This window comes from Chelonia mydas, chromosome 3 (genome assembly GCF_015237465.2).
Source record: "Chelonia mydas isolate rCheMyd1 chromosome 3, rCheMyd1.pri.v2, whole genome shotgun sequence".
NCBI lineage: Eukaryota > Metazoa > Chordata > Testudines > Cheloniidae > Chelonia > Chelonia mydas.
In genome coordinates, this window is record NC_057851.1 from 174,999,728 (window position 1) to 175,023,776 (window position 24,049).

Below are 24,049 nucleotides of genomic sequence, written 5' to 3' on the forward strand. Positions count from 1 at the left end.
TCTGTGCTCAGAGCCACCCAGATGGGGGGGCAAGTGGGGCAATTTGCCCCAGGCCCCGGGCCTTGCAGGGGCCCTCATGAGAATGTCTGAAGTCTGAGGTTTGAAACAGGGAAGGGGCCAGTTGCGTAGCTAGCGTGGGACCGGGGCAGCGGCGCTCTCCCACTGAGCACAAGTGGCGCCTTTCAAATTTTTTGGTGCCTTTTTAATTTTTACTCACCCGGCGGCGCTCCGGGTCTTCGGCAGCATTTCGGCGGCGGGTCCTTCAGTACCGCTGAAAACCCGGAGCGAGTGAAGGACCTGCCGCCGAAGTGCCGCTGAAGACCCGGAGTGCTGCCGGGTGAGTACAAGTGGCTGGCACCTTTTTTTACATCTGCTCCCCCTGTTCGCTCCACCTGGCTGCACCACTGAAAGGGGCCCCCAAAATTGCTTTTCCCCAGACCCTCTGAATCCTCTGGGCGGCCCTGTCTGTGCTGATGTCAGTTATGTTCTGTGGGTGGCTGATGTCAGTATTCTGGACAAAATTCCCCTCTTGCATGATACTTTCAGTTCCCTATAACTTATGAGTTACTTAAGTTTATCTCTACCAAAGGTTATAGGCCTCAAGCCTCACACTATCTACTAAAGCCAAATCTTACAGGATAAAAGCCTGTAGGTTACTTGCATTACTACTAAATATAATAAAGCAGGATAACAAAGCAATGAATATAATGCAGGTAAGCTGGCCCACTGGGCTACAACACCCATACACTATGTCAGTATCTCCTTCAAGCTAAATGCCATATTGCCTCTTCCCTTTCCCTGAACCTCAGTTGTGATAGGCCAGTGATGTGCCATTCAAAACTGCAGCTTCCAAGATGGGGCATAAAAACCCCTGTCTCAGCCAGCTGCTGCATCACATTGCCTCGTGAGCAAAGTCACAACTCAGTCTCCCAGAGGGCAGGAGACAACCAACTACCTAGCAAGCCACCACCATTAGCCCTGCAGACCCCTCCTAACACTGCTGCTCCTGGACTAGAAGGACTTCAGTGTTCCTCTTTCCTCCCCTCTGTGGCCTATGCTGCCTGCTTATGGTTGTTGGTGGGGGACTCCTTGGCTACTCTCTGATCTTCATCTCCATTCTCTCTCCTGCTCTGTTTTTTCGGCTTAACTTTCTATTTCCTCCCCATACATGCTTTCTCTCTCCTCTTTTCTCTTTTTTCCTCTTCACCTCTCCTCCTCCTCCCCACCTTAACCCCACCCCCAAGGAATAAAGGAGGGAGTAACCACCAGATGGGATGGAGAGTAGCATGTCTAGGAAAGGAGTCATGCAAATGCTGTGAGAATAGATCATGATCATGGTCAATACTGTGGATGTGGACTGGGTGAGTATCGTCACCTGGTGGGGTTTTTTTTCCAATTTGCACCCTGATTAAAATCTTTTAACCTTATGTTCCATTCTTCCTCAGACCTCCCATAAATTAAAGAGTCATCTATATAAACTTCTACTCCTTCCAGGACTTGCAGAGTCTTGTTCATTTTCCTTCGGAAGATTTCTGGACTATTTGTGAGACCTAAAAGTAGCTGACAAAAGCAATATCTTCTGAAAGACACTATAAAAGTTGTCAGCTTGGACTGTCAGGCTGAGATGGGGCTCACCAGAATCCTCTATGTGCACCTCAGGCCTGATCAGTGCCCACTGAAGTCAACGGAAGGACTCCTAATGATTTCAGTGAGCCCTGGACTGGATCTGTAGTAAGGAGAATATTGTTACACCAATTAACTTGGAGAGTATATATTTCCTGTTGAATCCATCACTGAGCCTCTGTATATGTATACAGATATGGACATGCCCTTAACAGACACTATAAATTCATATCCTCTGTTGGTTCAGCAGTACACTCTGTTATACCTTTTGTCTCTCTCCTGTCCAATTCTTCCTTCACTCTGGGCTGTGCTAAGTTCAAAGAGTACTGCTCACTCTTTCAATAGAATCTGCACTGATTGTCCTGTAAACAAGTTGTTATCACTAAACACCATCCCAACTTCTTCTATACTTTTTATGAAGCCCTTTTCAATGGCTGTGGTATGGTCTAAGAGGCTAATTGTGGTTTATTGACACAGATGTCAAACAAATATTCAATGTCTTTGTAACTAGTGCAGGCTTTGAATTTACCCAGTAAATATATCTTTCCCCTTGTGCTATTGACTACTACCCAGGGCTGTTTTAATTTAGAAGTAAGTTTCATCTCAAGTACAAACCACAGCCACCTCAGGCCCTGAAATATCCTTTTTTCCCTTTTCATAGCTTCCATATTTCCAGTGGTCTTATGATTTGTTATTAGGTGCTTGTTTATTCCACATGAGAATGCTTTATTTTTATACTATGCTTCTGCTACTTCTTTGCTGGATGAGTTGCATTTTCAAAAGGTCTGATGGCCATGGCATGTACACTGCCTTTTCCAGAGTCAGCTCTGGTATTAACTGAAATTTGTCCACCAGTTCCTTGTTTAAAATTTCAGCTACTAGATGATCTTATATGTACTTCCTAATGACACCAAAGTCATAATCCTCTGCATATTCCCTTTATAAAGACTTCCATATCTCTGAATCTGAGTGTTTGATAATGTGTCACATTCATTTTGAGAATGAAATGCTCCCCTGATTTTTCACAAATATCATTCACTCTTGATTAACTTTCACAGAGTAAGGAGAAAAGATTTATAAATATTTTCATCGTCCCTTCCCATTGCATAAATCCCTCCGCATTGCATAAATGAGTGTTTTGTGTTAAATTTCATTGAGATTAGGAATCTGGTGAAGCACACATTCCATTTAGGTCATTCCATAGGTTTACAGAACTGAAAAATTTGTGGAGCGATATATTTTGGCAGTTGTTTTTCCACTTATTCATACTGTTTTAAAATGAGTCAACATCTTATGCTATGCCATGTGACTAAGGTAAAGAATCACAGAAAGACACACTTTATTCTAACACCGAACAAGGATCTTCATCAGAAAAAGGAAAATAGTATTTCAATAATCTACTTTTTCTCTGACTCAATACATTGCTTCTGCCTAGAACTTTCCGCAGCCACCTCTTGCCTGGCTTCCTTTAACAGATTTAAGAAACAGTACTCATGCTTAGGCTACATTGGAAGCTGCTGCCATTCCTCAGCCTGGTAATCAAAGAATTCCTCTCCTCTTCCTACATATTTCTTCAGTGTCTGGTATTTGTATGTGAGCTAGGTGTTGGCTTTGTCACTAAGCACCTGATGCTGTCTCTCTGAAGTCAGTAAAAGTTTCGCCATTGACTTGAGTAGGGTAAAAATGGGGTCGAAATTAGAAAATGCTTAACAGTGCTAAAAGAAACACACAATAACTTAAGTGTTACAAAAAAGAAATTTTGATATTTTCAAAATATCCACAAGACTGTTACATTTTAAAGAAATAAAATCATAATTCATCTGTACAAATGCCCTATTGCAACCTACGTTTTATATGTTTTTCCTAGCAAAGGAGAAGTTTGTTCATTGCTCTGTTCATTAAGGTCAAGCTATTAGAACTGTCTAGAGAAATTCCCACTCCCTTAATTTGAAAATAACCGGATGTGATTCGCATGTGGCTGAACAAAAGGAATGTCTGATTATGCTGTAAGTATTGAAGATATGTTACATATCTAGCAAAGCTCTTATTCACATTACTTAACATGTTGCTTGGTAACCTCCTCAAACCTGTCATCTATGAGGAAGGCTGCCTTAAATAATTACATGGATAACAGTGGGATTTAACAACGGGAATGAAGTAATGTTTTTCTGACATTATTTGTTTTGGGGGTTTAATCCAAACTGAGTTTTTAGTGTCCTGGAAGGCTGACAGTAGAACTGTACAAATAGTTTTCAAAGAACTCAGTGGTGGCCCAATATCAAACTGCCTTTCAGGTTCTTTTGATATTACAAATCTCAGTCTATGTTTGCAAAAAGTTCCAGACCCTAGGCAGAGGTTCCCACATACAAACCACTCACAAGCACCTCATTCCTAATTCTTCAAGACCCTGTGTAATAAATCCAAGGCTACAGATAATAAACATTATAGTCACCCCAAACTGCACACACGTGGCATCAGGAATAGAACCGAGGACAAGAGCTGGGTTAAATCTGGACAAATATGATGAATAGTTTCAGACAAAACATAAAATTAAAAAAAGAAGAAGAAATCAGAAATGTCTAAATATTTTGACATTTTTAAGATGAATTGTTTCAACATTTCATTTTGAAACAACGCTTTGGAATCAACATTTCGTTTCAAAACATCATTTCAAATCAACATCTTATTTAAAAAAATGCACTTCAAAACAATGTTCAAAACATTTTGTTGGACTCAAATGAAATTATTTTTGTTTTTTGTTCAGCAAGATAAAGCAACAACAACAATCAGTTCTGGTTTGAAATTAACCAAATTTATGTATTTATTTTATTTCATTGTTTTGGTTCAACCACCAAACTCAAAAATCAATATATTCACTCATCTCTACCAGAACCTTCAGTCCCAAACACAGTTTGAAACAAAGAACAGTCTTTAAAAGGGCATATATTTTCTGTAGACTGCAAACATTAGAGGGCAACATAGTCATACATTCTAACAGGGCTGATGTTACATCCATAAGAGGGCAGTGATACATATACAAACTAGCCAATTGATGCTCCTGTCCCTTTGGATTTACATCCAACAGCTGTCACAAATCCATGACAGAAAATAGTGAACACCATTTCACCACATATATTATCAGGGGCAGGAGCTTTGACTTAAAAAAACCCAGGTCTTTTACATCCAAACTAAAGTGGGAGCTCTGCTGGCTGCATTAGTAGTAGGGCTTTCATCCTCTTTAGACTACAGCCACCAAAACTTGACAGTGGCATACACAGCTGTCATCCAGTAGGAGGCAAGCACACTAGGTAGTATATTACAGTAGGATCCTCTTCTTCTATTTGATGAGTTAATAGTTTCTTCCCCTGTGTGATAGATTGCCACTCCACTGCTCTTCAAGGGCTCTAAGGGGTGTCATGTGACCGTCCCTTTCTCCCCCCAACAGTTCAAGTATAAGTGGCCTGATTTAATTAGTGGAGTACAGGATGTGGCCTTATCCCTACAGTGCAGCTGGAGCAACCAACAAGCTGCTTCCATTGTCTGCTCTCCCATCTTCTTTCTTTTAGGGGTACACCGGGCAAGGTGAGGGTGACTTCAACCCCCCCAAGTCGCTGGAAGGCTTTGAAGCTCTCCTTTTCCTTCCTCTGTAACAGGAAAACAGTGCTTCAAGCAAGGCTGATGAGAGGGGGCACAAGGGGAAACAACTGTACCAGGGCCCCAAGCTCTGGAACCCCCTCCCCAAATGTCAGTAACATCTGAGTAAATAAAGTAAAATGGGAGGGGGTGGGGGCACAGCAAACATGATGTACTGGGGTCCCAAATTTCTCTCAAGAAGTCTGGCTACAGGAAACAGCATCCATACCCCTCCCCACTTTGGGCAGGGTTTCCAGAGCAGGGGGAAAGTCTATGTATAGCGTGCTGCCACTCCACCAGGCTCAGAGTGAGTTAACTATTGTTACTACAGGAGGGGAAAAGGGCCAGGGGCTCATTTGCCAGAAGATTCCCTCTGGCTTTGAGGCAGCAGGCCTTACAGTGCTAGCCCCTCTAAGAAAGGAGATAGGGGAAGGGCCTCAGACTTTCCCCAAAGACCCAAGGAAAGGTCAGACTCACCCACAGCCACCCAAACATAATGGGAGATGAGAATAAAGGCCACTGGCCTTGTTACCCACACCTAAGATACTGAAAATGCTGTGGGTTCTAGATACTATGTGGGGTACTGCCTGAATGCAAGAGCTGGGGATTAATGCAGTGTCCTGGAACTCCCTAAAGGCTAACCTTGTGGAATTGGAGGGACAGGGTGGGAGTTTTGTCTCCTGCAGACAGAGGCTGAGCTGTGGAGGAGCATGGCAGGCCCTGCAGCACCGGGCGGGGCTAGCCAGTGCCTGTTGTGGAAAGGCTATGAAGTTGGTCTGAGAGTTCAGTACTCCTATCCATACAAACTGAGTCCTGAAGAATTTACAGCCACCTAGGGACAGGCTCACATCTTGGTGCAACTCCCCTGATTCCGCTGTGTTTACGCCTGGGAGGCATTTGGCCCCTTTGAAAAGGTGCAGGTCTTTCTGCTCAGATTGATGTGATGGCTCTGGCTAGTCTGTGCAGGGAGATGCTGCTGTCCACGGTGCTGCAGAGAGCACAGCTCCTCCTTCCTCTTGCAGACAGGCAGCACCAGGCGTCATGTGACCGTCCCCTCCTTTCTGCTCCCCTCCCTCCCTCCTGGAGATAGAAGCTCCAGCCTGACGCCGCTGAAAAGGCAACTGCACTTGCCTTATTCAAAGACCTAAGGAAATTCTCTTTGACCGACACATGCTTCGAGCTCTGTTACGAGCTAAAGAGAAAACCCATGCAGGTAAATGGCTGGCTCCTGGTTTGTGGGATACGGGGAAAGGAGGTTCGGGAGGAAAGCCCCCATTTAACAGAGGTTGGATCTGTCGGATGCACAAGGGGCTGGTTGGTTTGCGTGCAGCGTTTTGAATAGGTAGATGGCAAGGAGATGAGATGGTGGAACTGAGGTAGTAAGTTAAAGGTTGGATGCGGTGATTTATGATCAATTGCAAGGCAGACTAGTGGTTTGGAGACTCAAAAAATGAAATCAATCTTCCGCAATTTTTCTGTGTCTGCTGCTTTGATTAAATGTGTGAAGTCAGAGCGGCAATGGAAAAGAAGATATTGGGGGGGGGGGGGCGGTGACAGAAACAGCGGGCGTATGCAGGGAGTGCATTGATATTTTGGGACGTTTTTCTTTGGGAGACAGAAAAAGAGGACACCCCGTTGCATTTATATAGGTTTGAAACTGTTAAGGTCCCTGCTGATGGCTTGCGTTCTTAGAGGGGAAGAAATTATATCACACACATATTAAAATAAATATAACTGCAGACTGTACGGGTAGCAAAATCGATCATTCCAGTCGCTTAGGAAAGAATTTGGTTCTAGAAATTAGCAGAAATGAAAGAAAATGATTAATGATGCTGTTAAGACTGCTTTTGAATTAGAGTGCTTCTCTCTTTAGCTGAAGCAAGGTTGTTTTTCAGATCCTTTTATTTCATCCTGTAATTTGTGAACTCTCTAGGTCTTCCCCGCACCAAGTGACAACCATATGGATATTTATACAATAAGGAATTCCGCCAAGGGTTGTATATGCATACTGACCTGCGATTTATTAAGGATTGATTGACCTACGGGTGTCTCTCCTTTCAAAAAGCTCAGCTGGGGCATCTGTGACTAAAACAGATTTTTTAAAGAATAAAATGGTTATGAAGGGGAGGCAGGAAAGCATTTTATTTAACCGATGAGCAACAATATCCAGTATTCTCACCTTATTTTTTTTTTTCTATGAGGGGGAGGTCTTGTAACCGAGAGCCCACTTAGAACATGTATGCTAAGTAATTTGCCCTCTTTTATAATAAAGCTGCCTCTCCTGCTTTCAAAATGACTAGACAGACAGACTGACTATGCTGTTTATCGATAGTATATGAAATGTATCAGTCATAATAAATAAGCAGTTAGGGTTCTTTCTTTCTTTCTTTCTTTCTTTCTTTCTTTCTTTCCCCTGTTGTTGTGGTATGTGCATATATGTATGAAAGAGAGAGAGAAGCAGCATAGACAGATAGGCAGAGAGAGAGACAGAGTCATCAATTTCATCCAGAAAAGATCTTCAAGTGGGATCCCCTGGCTCTGTAGCTCTTAGCTGACAGCTGTAGGCATCGCTCTGTCATTCACTCCCAGCTCACCCCTTCCCTATGCACACACGCGCGCGCGCGCACACACACACACACACACACACACACACACCAGCTGGTCGTTTCCCCCGTCCTCCTCCTCCTGATCTCCACCTTCCCTACACGTTCACACTACACACTGAACCACTCCTGCTGTACATCCCTCCTCCCCCTCAACACACGGGCACACATACATATACAGGCTTTTTTCACACTCCCTCTGGACATTCGCCTCGCTTGGTGTCCACACACACACAGGACGCCTTCCCACACATAATCAACCCCATTCATGTGGCTCCCCCACATACACAAAATCACCCACCTGTGCCCCTTCCTGAACCCCTGTTCCTGGGCCCCCACCTGACATACACAATCATCCCCTCCCTACGCTCACTACTCCCTCCCTCCTTTCTGGCTCCCTCCTGCTACACACACACACACACACAATTACCACAATTACCCTATAGTGAACCCCTGCGCCTCTCCCCACGCCCCACGCACACACCTCTCTCTCTCTTACACGGTGTCACATGCTCACAATCTCTCCCACTCTTCACTTCTCCCCTCCATACATATGCAGACACACAACTCATCACCACGACCCCCCAAAACAAAAAAAAATGACTCCCCCATACACAGTTAATCCACTTCCACGCACACAGTTAATCCACTAACCCCCACAAAGCTCCACCCGTCCCTTTCACACACATATATGAAACCAATCTACAAACAGTGCCCCATCAGTCGCACAAGGACCCACAATCACAATGTCACATGCACACACAAGGCTCCTCCGCTCATACATCCCTTTCGAGTCCTAGACACACATACACAGAAACGCATACAGTAACACACACATTCGTCCCGTTCCCTTCACTTACACATAGTAACCTCCTACTGATCCGGCTCATTCAGACACAAAATTACCCCGTTTTTCTTTCTCGCACACAATGTCCCATACACAATGACGCTTTCACACAAGTACTATAGTAAATTGACACCCGCAAGTGATCCCCTCTCTTACCCACACAGACCCCCCTACACAAACACACACACTGACCCCACAGAAACACACTGCTGCTGTCTCTCTCTCACACACGCACTGACCTAACAATCATACACATTTCTTCTTACCCCCCCCATACAGGTGATCCACAATCTCACATACACTGACCCTCACAGATTCGCCCGCGAACACACACACATTGCCCCCCCCCACACAGACCCACAGTCACACACACACTGACACCCCACAGATCCACAGTCACAAACACACTGACACCCCAACAGACCCGCGGCACAGTCACACACACTGACACCCTCACCCCGCCCCCCAAGTCCCTCAGACTGGCCCACAGTCAGGCGCACTATTCTCCCCCCCCCCCCCCCCAGACTCGCAGTCACATACACACACTGCCCCCCCCCCCCCCCCCCCCCCCCCCCCGCATACGGACCCTCCAGTCACGCACACACACAGACGCCTCCCCCCTCCGAACACGAGTGGGGGAGGGCTGGGGGCTGCGGACGGAGGGAGGGAGGGAGGGAGGCAGGGGACGCCGTGGCGGTAGACGGGCAGCGGCGGGACCTGCCGGGGTCTATCCGGCTTGGGCAGCAGCGGGCTGGGTAGGGGAATCTTTTCTCGGTCTCCGGCTGCAGGGAGGGGAGGAGCCGGGCGGGGCGGGGCGAGCGGAGGAGGCCGGGCAGGGCTGAGCTGCCTCGGGTGCTGAAGCCCGAGGACCGGGGCCGGTACGTGCGGAGCAGCCGCTCAATGCGGTACAATAAATTAATGTTGGATACGAGGAAAGGGCGTTAATTGGACCCTGAGCTGCTGTGTCCGGACGCTCCATGCCCGGCTGGGGCAGGCATGAGCAGGGCGGAGGCGGCTGGGGCTTGCCTGGGGTTGCCATCTCCTGGGGTGACACGTTTCCAGCAGGCGCTACCCAGTGTCTCTGATCGTCCAGCGGCTGGCCCCGACTAGGGGGTAACAAAGGCCGGGGACAGCCTCGCTGCTGCCCGCCTGCTCTTCACTGCGTGGTGCTCGCAGTAGGTGACTGCCGATTAGTCGCTGTCGCTGCTGTCCATGAAGTTTCCAGTCCCCCTGCTCCCTTGGGGTGCTGGTTCCTCTGGGGAGCAACAAGCAAACATCGTTGAAGTTGAGAGGAGGCAAATAAAATGTAAGGTGTGGGGTGGGGGGCACTTAGCGGCTCTGCACACACCGGGCGCGTGGGGCTGCGGGGTGTGAGCGCCCCGGGGAAGGTCCGCTCGGGCAGGGTTGTGCTCCGGAGCCACACGCCCAAAAGCCGTGGGGAAGGCTCAGCACCAGCTGTAGAGCTGAAATTCCCTCTGCCTGGCGGCTGCCGGCCCACGACGAGAATGGAGGTGGGCGGGGGAGGAGGGGTGCTCATTGGCAGAGCCCTAAAAGCTGAGGGACCGATTAGCAAATATGTTTCTGCCGGGAAACATATAAATAGGAGTTGTGGGGGGGCGGAGAGGGAGAGAGAGAAATATGGGGGACACTCCTTTTAACGCTCCTGGAATGCTTTGGCTTGAGAGAGCTCTTCGGAGGAACAGCCTGGATTGTGGCAAATACATTGTTCATTTAAAAAAAAAGGGGGTGGGGGTGCCCTCTTAAATAGGGATAATTGGGTATCTATGCAAAATACTGGAGCCTAGCCTAGAGGGATTAAACACCTGATATTAGCTGAACTGTGCATAACGTCAAGAGCAAAACTGATGCTATTCGGATTTTCTCTGCCCTAACAGATAATTTTAGTAGCAAAAGAGGTCAGGTGGCAGAGAAAAATATAGTTTGAAATTTTCAGAACACCTCTAAGAAACCATTAGAATTCTGCCTCACCCTGTGAAAATAATGCCATATAAATTCAAACCAGCTGATCCCTGCAGGGAGTTTGATCTACTTTACATGTTCTTAAACATACTGGAAATAATCAGAACCAGGCTAGCTGGCATGGCATGCATTAATATTGCCCTATAGTATCACAGATGCAGCTATTCTATTAAATGAATTAAGTTAAAGGGAAACTCAGGTATCAATAAGAATAATTAATGCCTTTTAACAGTCCTTTCCTTTTGAGCATAACAAATCCTACAAAAATGAAATCTGGTACTAAATGGTTTCAGTGTTTGAAACAGTAAGTAGCAATCTTTACACAGGCAATAGCACAAAAAGCTTATTTTAGCATAAGTATAATAAGTATAACAAGACAGAAATTCTCAGTACCTCCAGATGTATTTACAAGTTTCTTTTCCCTACTTTAAACAATGGTTCCAGTTAAGCATAAACTCAGATAAATTATTAGTCATGTGATTTAAATGTTTGTAGGATATAATTTGATATTGGTTTGTTTTAATTCTTTGCAGATTAAAAAAAAACACAAAAACCTTGGATCATAGTTTTGGCCTTGTACAGGAGAATAGAAGAGAAGCTGTCACGCTTTGCATGTCAAGTAGCTACTGAGCTGCTTGACAGCTTCTGGATTCCAGCCCCACTGGGAATGAGGCAGCACAGGAAACCATGAGCAATGAGTCCTGTGGTCTGCTTCTGCTGCTATAACACCATGGCAGGCAGTCCATGATCCGACAGGAGGATCTGTCCTAGGAAGGCAGCTCTGGAATTGGTAATTTATTCCCTGAGAAAGGAGAGGAAAAACGCTTGGGAAAATACAGTTGGTGGATAACATATAAAAAGAAGTCCACACACATTGGGATACTGATGCATTCTTGCTGGGTTTGTGGATCCACTTGGAGAAAGGTTTTTTGACATTTTCCCCCCACTCCAAAGTTGGTAATGTGGGCAAATTTTTCGTAAAATTTCTGCTGACTCATACATCCCTAGATACCTCTTGAGAAACCAAGTTGATCAGTGAGTAAGCCTTTTGGTGCCTTCTTTTTTGCTGAAGATCTCTTGCAGTTCAGCCAGATTGACCACGCAACACGTGGGTCATTCCTTCTAGGAGATCCCAGCTCACACGTGCATCTTGGGCACTCACAACCTGAGCCTCTCATACCAGGGAGGCATTTATAATAACCACAGTGTAAAGGGGAAATAAGAGTGAGTCAACTGTCTAGTCTGAGAGGTGACTGGAAAGATTTTACCCTGTCTGCTCCAGCCCCCCCACCACCTCTCCCCCCTCCACGCCCCCCTCTCCCCTGCCCAATCCCACGAAGCATGGGGGCTGTGCTCCTCAAGCGTGGGGGCTGTCTCCTGCTGTGGCTGGCCCTGCTGCTTGGCTGCTGGGCTGAGCTTGGCAGTGGTCTGGAGTTCCCAGGGGCTGAAGGCCAATGGACCCGCTTTCCCAAGTGGAATGCCTGCTGTGAGAGTGAAATGAGCTTCAATATGAAGACACGCAGCTCCAGTGGGTTGGTCCTCTATTTTGACGATGAAGGGTTCTGTGACTTCCTGGAGCTGATCTTGACCCAAGGGGGGAGGCTTCAGCTCAGCTTCTCTATCTTCTGTGCTGAGCCTGCCACTCTGCTGACTGACACATCTGTCAATGACAACCTCTGGCACACTGTGGTCATCCGCCGCCATTTTAAGAACACAACACTGCTCATTGACCAGACTGAGGCAAAGTGGGTGGAAGTGAAGTCCAAACGGCGTGACATGACTGTCTTCAGTGGCCTCTTCTTGGGTGGGCTCCCACCCGAGCTGCGCTCAGCAACCCTGAAACTGACGCTGTCCTCGGTGAAGGACCGGGAGCCCTTCAAGGGCTGGATAACTGATGTCAGGGTCAACTATACACAGGCCTCACCTGTGGAGAGTCAGGAGGTGCGGCTGGATGATGAGCAGAGCCGCCTGTGCGCCAGGGATGATGTTTGCCTCAACGGTGGCATCTGCTCGGTGCTCAATGACCAGGCTGTCTGCGACTGCTCCCAAACTGGCTTTCGGGGAAAGGACTGCAGTGAAGGTAAGACTTCACTTTAGCTTGACCTACCAACCGCTCCCTTAATGGAGGGGAAGGGTAGCAAATAAAGACTGCATGGTGTTTCCTCCATAAAAGTGAATCTCTCTCCCTCTGATCTGTACTTTCTCCCTCCCCACCTCATCCCTGACCCCTCTGTTATGTCTCAGTCCTCCCTCAACCATCCTCCAAGTGTTTCCGTGACAGAATATGGTGCAATTATTTTCTCTAAAATTGGGAGAGAGGAAAGTGTAATCTGGGATTCTTTTTGAGCCAGGGTGTAATCTGGGGTTCTCCTTCATGGTAAACTAGGGTTGTTCCTGTTGATGGTGACCTAGTGGTTATTTGTGGTGTGGGAGGGAGTAATATGGGGTATTCATGGTGGGGGAAAGGGCAATCTGAGTTTACTCTTAAGAAGTGGGTAATGTAGAATTATACTTAGGTAGGGACCTTATTTGATTTTTGGTGGGTAGAGCGGAGAAATTATCTGGGTTTATTTTTTGTTGGGGGTAGGGGAGGCCTGGATTTATTCATCCTCCATACTGGTATATTTATTGATATCGGCGTCTGCTACATGCTTGAAGTAAAATAGTGATTTATTTGTGAAATTCCTTAACTGATGAAAAAAGTTAAACAAGGGGCTTATAGTTTCACACCAAGGGGAATGCACAGTATTGTAATATGTTTAGCAAGTCTAATGCCAGTCACATAGACAGAGAGTAACAAGGGAAGTGGAAAATATTTACCCCACAGCTGGGAAATAATTGAATATTTATAACCAGTAAGAGAGCTAAGAAAAGGAGATGTTCCCTGGTTTCTTGCTTACAAATAAATCACTTAGGAAATGAGACTCATCTTCAGTGTCCATTATTACTGGGGATTTTGAAGCAACATCAACGTTTATTTTGCAAACATATCTAGAGCTTTTTAACAATACAGTATTCTTAATTTTGCTAGTTCACATGCAACTACTTTGCAGCTGTGTAAAATGACAGAAAATGTGTGTGTGTGTATCTAGAACAGAATTTAGGGGTATGTGAATGAGAATTATGAAAAATGACAGAATATATTAAAGGAAATAATAAAACTTCATATCAAAATTAGAATGTAAAAACATAAAAGGAAGGTAAAATAGGCATGATGTATGCCAAATGAAGGTGGTCATTGAGCAGCTGCATGAGATTTATGGCTGAGTAATCTGCCTTTATCATTTTTATCAAATTTAACTTACCATAGAAAAGAAGAAAACATTATTTGTGGGTGATCTTTATTATGTAACACCTTCTGTTCTTAGTGTCAGTACTTATATATACAGTCATTCTGCATCCTGTTTACTTTGTCAGCTATTTATCTCCGCTCTGCCATTTGTTTGGGAAAAAAATTCAAGTCTTTTTACATTTGTAAATATCATTACAATGAAAGAACAATAAAGGATAGTTTCACAGTGTAACAAACTTGGACCTTCCCTCACACATAATTCAAGATACTGTAGGATGAGAACGTCTTCTATACTGATCTAAATAATGTTCATATTTTTTGTGTATGTGGTACCAGATACCACTAGGCATGTGTGAAATATTGAGGTTTCCTTGTTTCTGTAAGTTAGGTCCTGTTATAAATCATGGAGAAAATGATCAAGTATTTCAGTTTGATTACTGCAACAATGGCAATTACAAATTGTTGTAAGATTAATAGATGAGAATACTCTATAAAAACAAATTATTTGGGCACACATTGCTCTTAACACCTCAAAGCAGTTTACTGAAATATTAATATAGATAAAACAATTGCATGTAGAATCAACAGAAAGTGAAAAATCTCTTCTTTAAGTTAGGGAAGTAAAATGAAATGATGGCTGGTATTTTTAAAGGCAAACCATATTACTCTATTAATATTAGAAACAAATAAGAAACAATATATATTGCAAAATGTCTGATTAACACATATAATAGGGAAACTATGTAGTAAATAACATTTTAAAGCCCAACATTTGGGTGAAATCGTGGCCCCACTGAGGTCAATGGGAGTTCTGCCATTGACTTCAAAGGGGCTAGTATTTTACACATTATGTTTTGTAATCTCTAAGAAGCCTTATAAAATACTCAGAAGAAATATAATTTTAGCATAATACATATGTGCTCAGTACTGAATAATTATATAGAACCTAATCCTGCTTCCATTGAAATAAAGGGCCAAAGTCTCATTTACATCAGTGGGACAGGAGTGGGCGTATCATTTTTATTTGTTAATTAACCATTCAGAAGCAAACCTGTCAGCTTTTGAGGAAGGAAATAGTGGCTGTTTGTATCCACTTTCAAAGATTTGAACTACTATGTAATTACCTTGTTTTTCTTATGAGAAATTAGATGGCACAGAAAATGAAGAGGGAGAAGGTGATACCATTGTGCATTCAAATCCCTGCTATTGATCTTTACATTCTTTATGATCATGGCAATTATAGCAATAACTTATTCTATTACCCAATAACTTTATTAAGGGTCAGATCTGGCATTTCTTGTGCATGTGAGTTTCCCAAAGGGGTAATCTAGGAATGCAGAATTGATACTTGGAATGGAGTAATCTAGATGGATATCTTTACTTCGGTTCTACATTTTCATGTTTTTTTGACTAGGGATAGTACACCCTCTTCTCATCTCCTTCGGCCTTACTCTTTTATCTGAAACTGTAACCAAACAGGTCCAGTTGCATTTTTTTCCTGAACAGGAAAAAAGTTCAGTAAATTTATTTTTCATTATTTGTTATTTTGTATACCTCTGCACCTTTGTATTCTGGCTCAGGCCAGAGTTCTAAAATACAGTGAGATATTTCTAGGCCATAGGAAAACAATAGTAACATAGCTCTTTCGAAATTTCCACTGCTATTTTGCAGATTTGAGAGGTCTTGATAATTGAGATGATACTATCTCTGCAGTCCTTAGGATGGGATTTTCAATAGCACTTATGAGGTTTAAGAACTTTAAGAAAAAAACAACTGACTTTGAATAGGTCCATTGGGAGTTAAGTGCCTAAATACCTTTGAAGATCTGGATATTAGGCACTTTTGTAAATCCCATTTCTTAGCCTTTACTGAGGCAAAACTCCCATATAAGTACCAAATTTCACAAAGCCTTATTTGTGTGAGAAATCTTTAGTCAAATAAGTATTCCCTTTGGGTTTGACTCCTCTATCTCCTGCTGGTGTAATTCAGGAGTAGCTTCATTTAAGTCAATTGAGTTACACCAGTTTGTAAGTGAGAGGAAAATTAGATACACTGGATTCAATTGAATTACTTGCTTGCTTGAGTAAAGATTACTCATCGGAGTCAAGGTTACAGACTCAAGACCTCAGTCAGTAAGAGTTTTGGGCCAAGTAAGAACAAAAGGACAGGCATTTTGCCTGAGTATAGATGGTATTGGGCCCAAAGGTTAGAAAGGCATTCAAACTTCCAGACATTTATCTGAACTGACCCAATCCTCCATACCTTTTAAAGTTGGCCCAATATTATCTGTAACCCTCAGTTATAGCCTTAGAAACTTTGTGGCATATTATTCCACATGTTTATGGATATTTTCAATATGGATTAGCTTTCTTATAGTGCCTTATCATAATTAGTAATATTTATGGCACTACACTCAAATAAAAAAAAAATACTATTGTGGGGCACTTCATCATGTCCCCAAATACTGCAAAGCTTCCAAAATGAAAACATGGAGTCAGTAGTACCATAAGTGTACTTGACATTAATTTTTGCTCTTATTGCATTTCATATGCATAACACCAAAATATTAGCTTGGGATGTAATTTGCTATTGAAATAGGCAAGGGAAATTTTATTTTACATCATGGAAGTGGCTTGATACAAAGAACAATGTGAAAAGTTAGTATAAAAAGTTTATCTGAGGGATATGACTAGGATAAAAATTATTATAGTGATTCTATTCAATACTAACAGTATGCAGGTTTGCATCAAGAAAAATTGGTGCATTTTAGTTCTGGGATGGGGAAAACTATTCGTCAGAAAGATTGGTCTTTAAAATCTGATTTTTGGTAAAGTGAATTAGGATCCTGGACAGCTACAGAGGAAAGAGAATTTATGTTCAAGAACTTTCATCCCTCCTTCCTATTTTGCTCCTTATTTTGGAAATTCATAACCTAGAAATAAGAAAGTTTTTTAAAATATTGAATTATTCTAGCAAAACAGGAATTTTATTTAAACATATATGCAAAGCCAGAACAGTCCAATGTATCATTTAGTTCAGTATTCTGTCTCTGACAGTAGCCTATGCCAGATGCTACTGAAGAAGGATGAAATAAAACAAACACATAATGCACCTAAATACTTTGTATTGGCAGAAATTTCCTGGTCACCCCAGAAAATGTTATACCCTCATACTTTTTTAGTTATTTAATTACTAGTGTGATCTTCATATATATGTCTTCTTTTTTTGAATATTGCTAATGCTTTTGTCTCAGTCATATCCTGATGTGGTGAGTTCCAAACATAATTATTCTTTGGATTAAAAATTATTTCCTGTTAATATTCATTCGTTTTTAATTTTGACTGTCCTCTTGGTTTTCTGTTAAGGGAAAGAATAAGGAATAACTATGTAGCCATTCATAGGAAGGGACTCCTCATGATTAAATCTTCAGCAGTTGATTCCAGCTGTGGATTGTCATCTGTGGAGGTGATTTTTCAGTGATTCAAGCCCATATGGCTCAAACTAGCCAGCCTTTAGATATTTTTGTTTCGGTGGTAAAATAAATATTTTACCAGTCTGTGTTTATATTTGCTTCTCCATATTGGCCTGTTTTTAAAGTAATTTACTATTCCAAGTCCCCATCTGAAATCCCTCATGTTCTAATTTCACTCCTGTCATGCCTTGCTTTTGAGCATAATATGAAAAACATGTCGGTATTAATAACTTTTGCAAGGTGCATGTTTGCCTGCAAAGCTGTTCCATAGTCTTTTGAGAGCCCTCAGTTTTACATTGGAGGGAATCATAGACACCTTCGTTGCATCCTCATTGAACTCTTAGGTAATATTGTGGTCTCTGAAAAACACAGCATATGACTATAACATTTACCATGGGCAAAATTTTCCTCCTTCCTCCTTCAGATCCCTTATCTTCAGTATGCATCTCTGTTACATTATCTGTACTTGTTCCGCCTGTGGAATCCCCATCACTGTCAATGGCTACCAGGGTGTTCTGAATGTGAGATGAGTGCAGCATGTGCTATAGAGATCCACAGCTGACTGAGTTAAGGATAGCTTTATAGGAAGCTTGGAATTTACTCTAAATCAACACCTTTTAATATTTTAAAATAGTTTCCTTTTTATAATTACAATAAAAACATTTTTACAAAATAAACATTTAGGAAAATAGTCCCACAAGCCCTTTTAATTAAATTGAAAACAGTGGATCCTTTGCACTCAGTAGTATGTAAATAGATCTATTATGATACCATTTTAAGCTTGATTTTGCATGTTTTTGTAAATGCAATTTGATGCATTAGTTTGTTTGCCAGGACTTTACATAGTAAGATATTGATTTCAGTGTGTTCCTCATGTAACATCACAGCAATTCAAATATTGTGTCATTGGTTACGAGAAACTGACAGTCTGTTTTATATCATCTTGTAAGAGGGCTGCTTGTTGCACATTGCTAATCGTGCATTGTAATTCTTCAAAAAGGACCCCTTACTGTATAGCATGAATCTTAGTACCTCAAAATCAATATTTTTTATATAGTGGGGCAGATGTTCCCCTCTGTTCCAATCCCCAGTGCATGTGATATTTCACTTGAGAGTCCATATTGCAAACCTATGGAGAAGTAAGGTTCTAGAAGAATATGGCAAGAAATTTCAATCCTAGTGGTTTTATCTAGGAGCTTTTATTAGGCTGGTTATTCAGAAGTTCCCAGTTATATAATAGATTAGTATAATTGTCAACATATGTAACGACTGCTGATTTAAAATAGCTGTTGTGATGTCATTAAAGGCTAACTTTAGTATTTGGTACATTTAGGTCTTTTAGCTTATTTTTGTATATATAACAAAAGTGCCTGGTAATAACTTTAAAATAAAGGTCCTGATCCAGCAACCATTGAAATCAATGGGAGTATCTGAACGGACTACAATGGCAGTTGGATCAGGGCCCTGTAAACTTTGAATATGTTGTCTTTTAAAAAGTGAGCTGTTATTTACTAGGAACACACAAAAACATTCCAGGGTGTAGAAAAGCATTTTCTCTCTTTTGCTACATTCTAAGTGAAAATTGTATGAAAATTGTATGATTTATGAAATTTGATTTTACTGGATTGTGAAGGGTATACCGAGAATTTGTGTGCAAAACTGAAGCTGAGGGCTAATTAAGATGACTGAGTTATAAGCCTTTCAGAAATGGGGTTTATGCTAGAAATGTGACAGACCCATAACTTTTCTGCTGCTGCCAGTGCCACCATAATAAAGAAAAAACTGCCAGACAGAATCCAGAATATCTTTTTTTTTTTCTTAAAACACGTAGATGCTATTTGTTTATTTATTACACTGAACTGGAAGCTAAGTTTTAATATTACCCCTTGAATAAAATAGTTTTAGTTCTTCCCACCAAGTTTGATCCTTTCTCCACTGACTCCTTCCCTATGTTCCATTCAGGAGATCTCAGAGCATAGATAGCACTTTTCTGGACCAACATCGCAATGTGCAGCATTCAAACTTGCAGAAGTTTAAGTTCAGTTTTGTCAGGCTAGAAAGCAGTACTTTTTTGTGAGTTCAAATTAATGTCCGAACCATTCTCTTGGCCACAGATGTATCCATTATAACCAACATACACAAAAAGTCAGTAGCTAATATGAGCATAGAAGGGCGGAGCACAAGATTTTGAGCCAGCCTTGGTACTGTGTAGTACTGGGCAAGCTGCATCATCTCTTTGGTTTTAATTTCCCCATCTGTAAGATAAGGCTAATGATACCCAACTACCCACCTCACAGGAACAGTGGGGATTTTCTGTCTGATCTTCAGCCTTTGAAGGATTAAACCTTATATTATTAACCCCCCTCTGTGAAATCAAAGGTTTGCCGTGCACTCTAACATCCTGCAACATTTTCATTCCACATAGCCAGCTCTCATCAGTTTGCTCTCCAGTTGCTCCCCATCCCCACCATCTGTATTAAACTCACCATCCAGCATGTTGCTCATCTACTGTGCATAGCATCTCTTCCACTCGGTAGGCTGGAATATGTGGAATACTAGATGTGAGCTAATAGGCAGGGGAGACCCGGGTTGCAGTTGGCCAATCCGGTTTTCCTCACTGCTGTTACACTCCCCACCTGCCACCCTCTCCAAAATTACCGTGCTCTAGGCTTGCCCTGTGCATCAATGAGGACATAATAGTCAGTGTTAAGAGCATAGAGGAGAACCCAGACTCCCAGCGGTACATTTATAGCATACTCTCTATGCAGGGGTAGGCAAACTTTTTGGCTCGAGGGCCACATCGGGGTTCCAAAACTGTATGGAGGGCCGGGTAGGGAAGGCTGTGCCTCCCTAAACAGCCCCCCTCAGAACCCCCCACCCCGCTCCTTATCCCCTGATCGTCCCTAACCGCCCCCCAGGACCCCACACCCTATCCAATCCCCCCGTCCCCTGACTGTCCCGACCCCTATCCAGCCCCCCTCCGCCCCCTGACATGCCCCTCCCGGACTCCCACGCCCTATCCAACCCCCCTGTTCCCCGTCCTCTGACCCCCTCCTGAACCTCTGCCCTATCCAACTGCTCCGTGTCCCCTGATTGCCCCCCGAGATCCCCTCCCCCTTATCCAACCCTTCCCCCCACTCCCCGCCCCCTCACCATGCCGCTCAGAGCAGCATATCTGGCAGCCGCACTGCCCGGCCGGAGCCAGACACGCTGCCGCGCTGCCCTGCAGGAGCGCGCAGCCCCGCCATCCAGACAAATCCTTGCATTCTTGAGTTACACCAAACATATTCAGCTAATCTAGTTTGGCTTGTATGAAGGCAATAAGCTGGTATTTTACGATAAAGAGAGGTTTAGATACTAGTGTTTTAGATCACTGTGATTGTCCTGTGTTACTTTAGCCATGCCTTGAACCTTGAGCCATTGAGTTAGACTCCAGTAAGCAGTGAATTCAGTAGTCCTGGTAGATAGTAGATAGGGTGCAATCCTGCAAGGAGCTGAGAGCCCTCAACTTCCATTAAAGTAAATTTGAAGTCCCATTGACTCATGTTTAGAATTATGGCAAACCCAGTAACCTGTTGATTCTGAACATAATATTCAACTGGGGACATGAAAGGAGAGGAGGTCTGGGGTGAAATAAGTAAACTGCTGATTCTGATTGTAGTTGTAGTATTCATCTGGAAACTCTATAGAGAGAAGGTCTTTTCATAGATTCAAGTATTTTAAAATATTAATATTATTTTAAAAATCATGCTTACAAACCATTGCATAAACTGAAAAGTTGTGTGAGTAATTTTGTTTTAAATTTAAAGGACTCAGTAGTTTACTGGAAAATAGGTGCTTTACCAGAAGTGAGATTTTTATATTGGTGATAATACAGGTCTAATTTGATATGGACTTGTATCCAATAGAAGCAACATGGCCATTGTTGCTCACCATCGATTGTGAATTTTGTATATTATGCTTAACTATATTATGCTGTAACCCAAATCAGACCTGTGCTTACTCTGTGGCCCATTGCATGAGATTTTATGAAAAGCACTACCCTGTTGATTTTGACCTCATTTTACTTAAAAGCATAAATGCTAGGTTCCTGTTATTCTTCTAAAGTCTCTCTGTAGTTAAGAATACATGTACAGCCATTAAGGAAGTGTTTGACATTATACTATGCAACTGGAGATATATACAGCAGTTCCAAAGTTTCAGAATAACTTCTTAATTTCAGGTGCATCTTGACTCTGCCTTGCAGTTTGTCTTATGTATTTTACATGTTTATAAAAAATGACATTTATTTAGCAGAAATCTCCTTGAATATTTTCATTCTTAAAAAATTAAAATATATCCAGGCAAGCATACTGTATGATCCATAAAAATAGGGATAAGCTTTGCAATTCAGGGATCTTACAAATAAATAAATAAGTCCTAAGTACTTATTATCAGCTATAGACTGCAAATCTTTATTTATGTGTGTAGAGATAATCAGATGAATCAGGGATACAAGATGAGGCCCTGTATACTAACATTCTAATTCTCTCAAAACTGAGTCCTTGATCCTGCAAACACTTATGCATGTGCTTAACTTTAAGCATGTGACTGCAGTGAAAATACTCACCTAAATAAACTTAGCACACATGTGTAAGTATTTGCTGCTTAGTGGTTTACCCTGGGCAGTTCCAGTCTTGTACAGTAAAGGCATTGATTCAGTATGCATAAAGTTGGCAGAATCAAGTCCTAATTGATGCAAATAAGACAATGAGTAGCACACTTCAAAGAGCATTTTATGTCATAGAGAGGAGTCATCATCCCAGCCTCTGAATCATGCAGAGACAATGAAAACCGCATTAATACAAGCTAAGGGCCTAATGCTGTGAATACTTCTGCATATGAATAAAACTTTACCTATGTAAGTATTTGCAAGATTAAGTTATTAACCTGGAAAGTATGGGCACAAGAGGAGGAGGGTAAAGTGGGAAGGAATATAGCATCTTCTTTCAAGACTACAAATGCCTCTGTGCATAAACACCATGCATTTGGGACTTGGGGTTGTCCGGAGGTGTGTTTGGGAAGATGAGGTCAGAAAAGGGAAAAACTGCTCTACATGGCATAATTCCCTGGAAAACCAGTGGAATTTCCTCTGGAAAATCTCAAGAGTGTTAATGCTGACCCTGTTGTCATCGGCTCCTCTAAAGTTTGCCATCTTTCTTCATTGGACTAGAGATGGGTGAGGATGATTAAGACACTGGCACAACCTAGAAGCAAATAGCTGTATGCCACCTGACACAATGAGGCTACTTGGGGAGGGTATCATGGGAGCAGTTCTGTGGTGTTAGGCTCCCACCTGGATGCCCTGAAAGCTGCAGATCTCATGTCATTTCTGTTTAGATGGCCATGCCCACTGCCTCTTCTGCAGACCCACAAATTCCTCTGTTGCTCAAGGAGATGATGCTTTATGAACACCTAAGTTTAAGTTTCCTATAGGGTTTCCTGCAGGTAGGGAGAAACTAGCACTTCTTATATTGTAGTATCATTAAATTGCTATATACAGATTGTCTCAGAGATACAATGTAGAATATAATAAGGTATCAGCCTGATTCAGAAAATAATTCTTTTCTTTAGTTCATAATGTTTACTGAAGATTATAATTCTGTACAAACAGATCTTATGTCACTACAGACAAAAATAATTAAGGACTACGCAACCTGTCTTATTTAAGGGGTGGTACATAGCTGTGCTGTCCCACGAGCGCCCCAGGGACAGAGCATGACTAACTCTTTTCTTTCTTGGCCCATGCTGATTACTACCCCTGTGTGCTAATTGCTGCTTTGGGTGGATGCAGAACCAAAACTCTGCCCATTCCCCCACTCCTGCTGGCCCCGAGTGTCATGGGAGGGGAATAGAGGAAAGTTGGGTATGTAGCCCCCTGCTTATCTCTCTGCCTCTATGCCAGTGAGGCCATTAGGAGAAGCAATGAGCAGAAGCAGTGTTTGGGGTTTTTTTTAATTTCAGTTTTCATTGCAGAGTTCAAAAATGAAAGAGGGAATCCCTGCATCAGTTTCAAAGTTATACAGATAAAAAATACTGTTCCAGTCTGTTTCTTTTTCACACTGCTGTAACTCAACAATGACTTTTTTCAGTAATTGAAAATTTTATAGGCCACAATGTAGATTTCGCCATGCCATTAACACAAATCCAGTCATAAATAAAGTTTTAAATGTTTAATAATTGGTTATTGTGCAGCGGTTTTTCTTCATGTGTCTATCTACCTTTTAAAAATATCCACCCTTATACCAGCATCTAATTCCCATTCTATGGTTTCAGGTAGTACTGGAGTCTGTAAAAAAAGAACGTCATGTTGCATATCCATTAAATAACAGCTCATGATTAAAACTCTTACAAAGGATTATGAGTAAATCTACAATATGCAGTCACACTTCAAAACTTCACTGACATTCACCAAGGACCCGAATCTCCCATTAAGTCCTTGTAATTGGTAGACTTTGATGGACCTTTAATCACAAGATGGAAATGGAATTGAATACTATTTCCTTTCTAATCCTACTGAATTAAAACAAAACAAAAGAAAAAAACACTAAAATTGGTTA

At 42.5% G+C, this 24,049-nt stretch overlaps 1 protein-coding gene across 44 annotated transcripts in view; it reads left to right on the plus strand.

Moving 5' to 3' along the window:
* The first annotated feature begins 6,320 nt into the window (after nt 1-6,320).
* NRXN1 (neurexin 1) overlaps nt 6,321-24,049 on the plus strand; it is a 1,224,094-nt gene continuing 1,206,365 nt past the window's right edge. For 38 of the 44 annotated variants that reach the window (XM_043543816.1, XM_043543819.1, XM_043543831.1 and 35 more), the window contains exons 1-2: nt 6,321-6,469; nt 11,220-12,766. In XM_043543816.1, the coding sequence (XP_043399751.1) occupies nt 12,028-12,766 (739 nt within the window). In that variant the 5' untranslated portion in view covers nt 6,321-6,469; nt 11,220-12,027. Of the gene's footprint in view, nt 6,470-9,561; nt 10,013-11,219; nt 12,767-24,049 lie in introns of those variants that run through there. The other 6 variants (XM_037895902.2, XM_043543830.1, XM_043543843.1 and 3 more) reach the window with 6 other exon arrangements.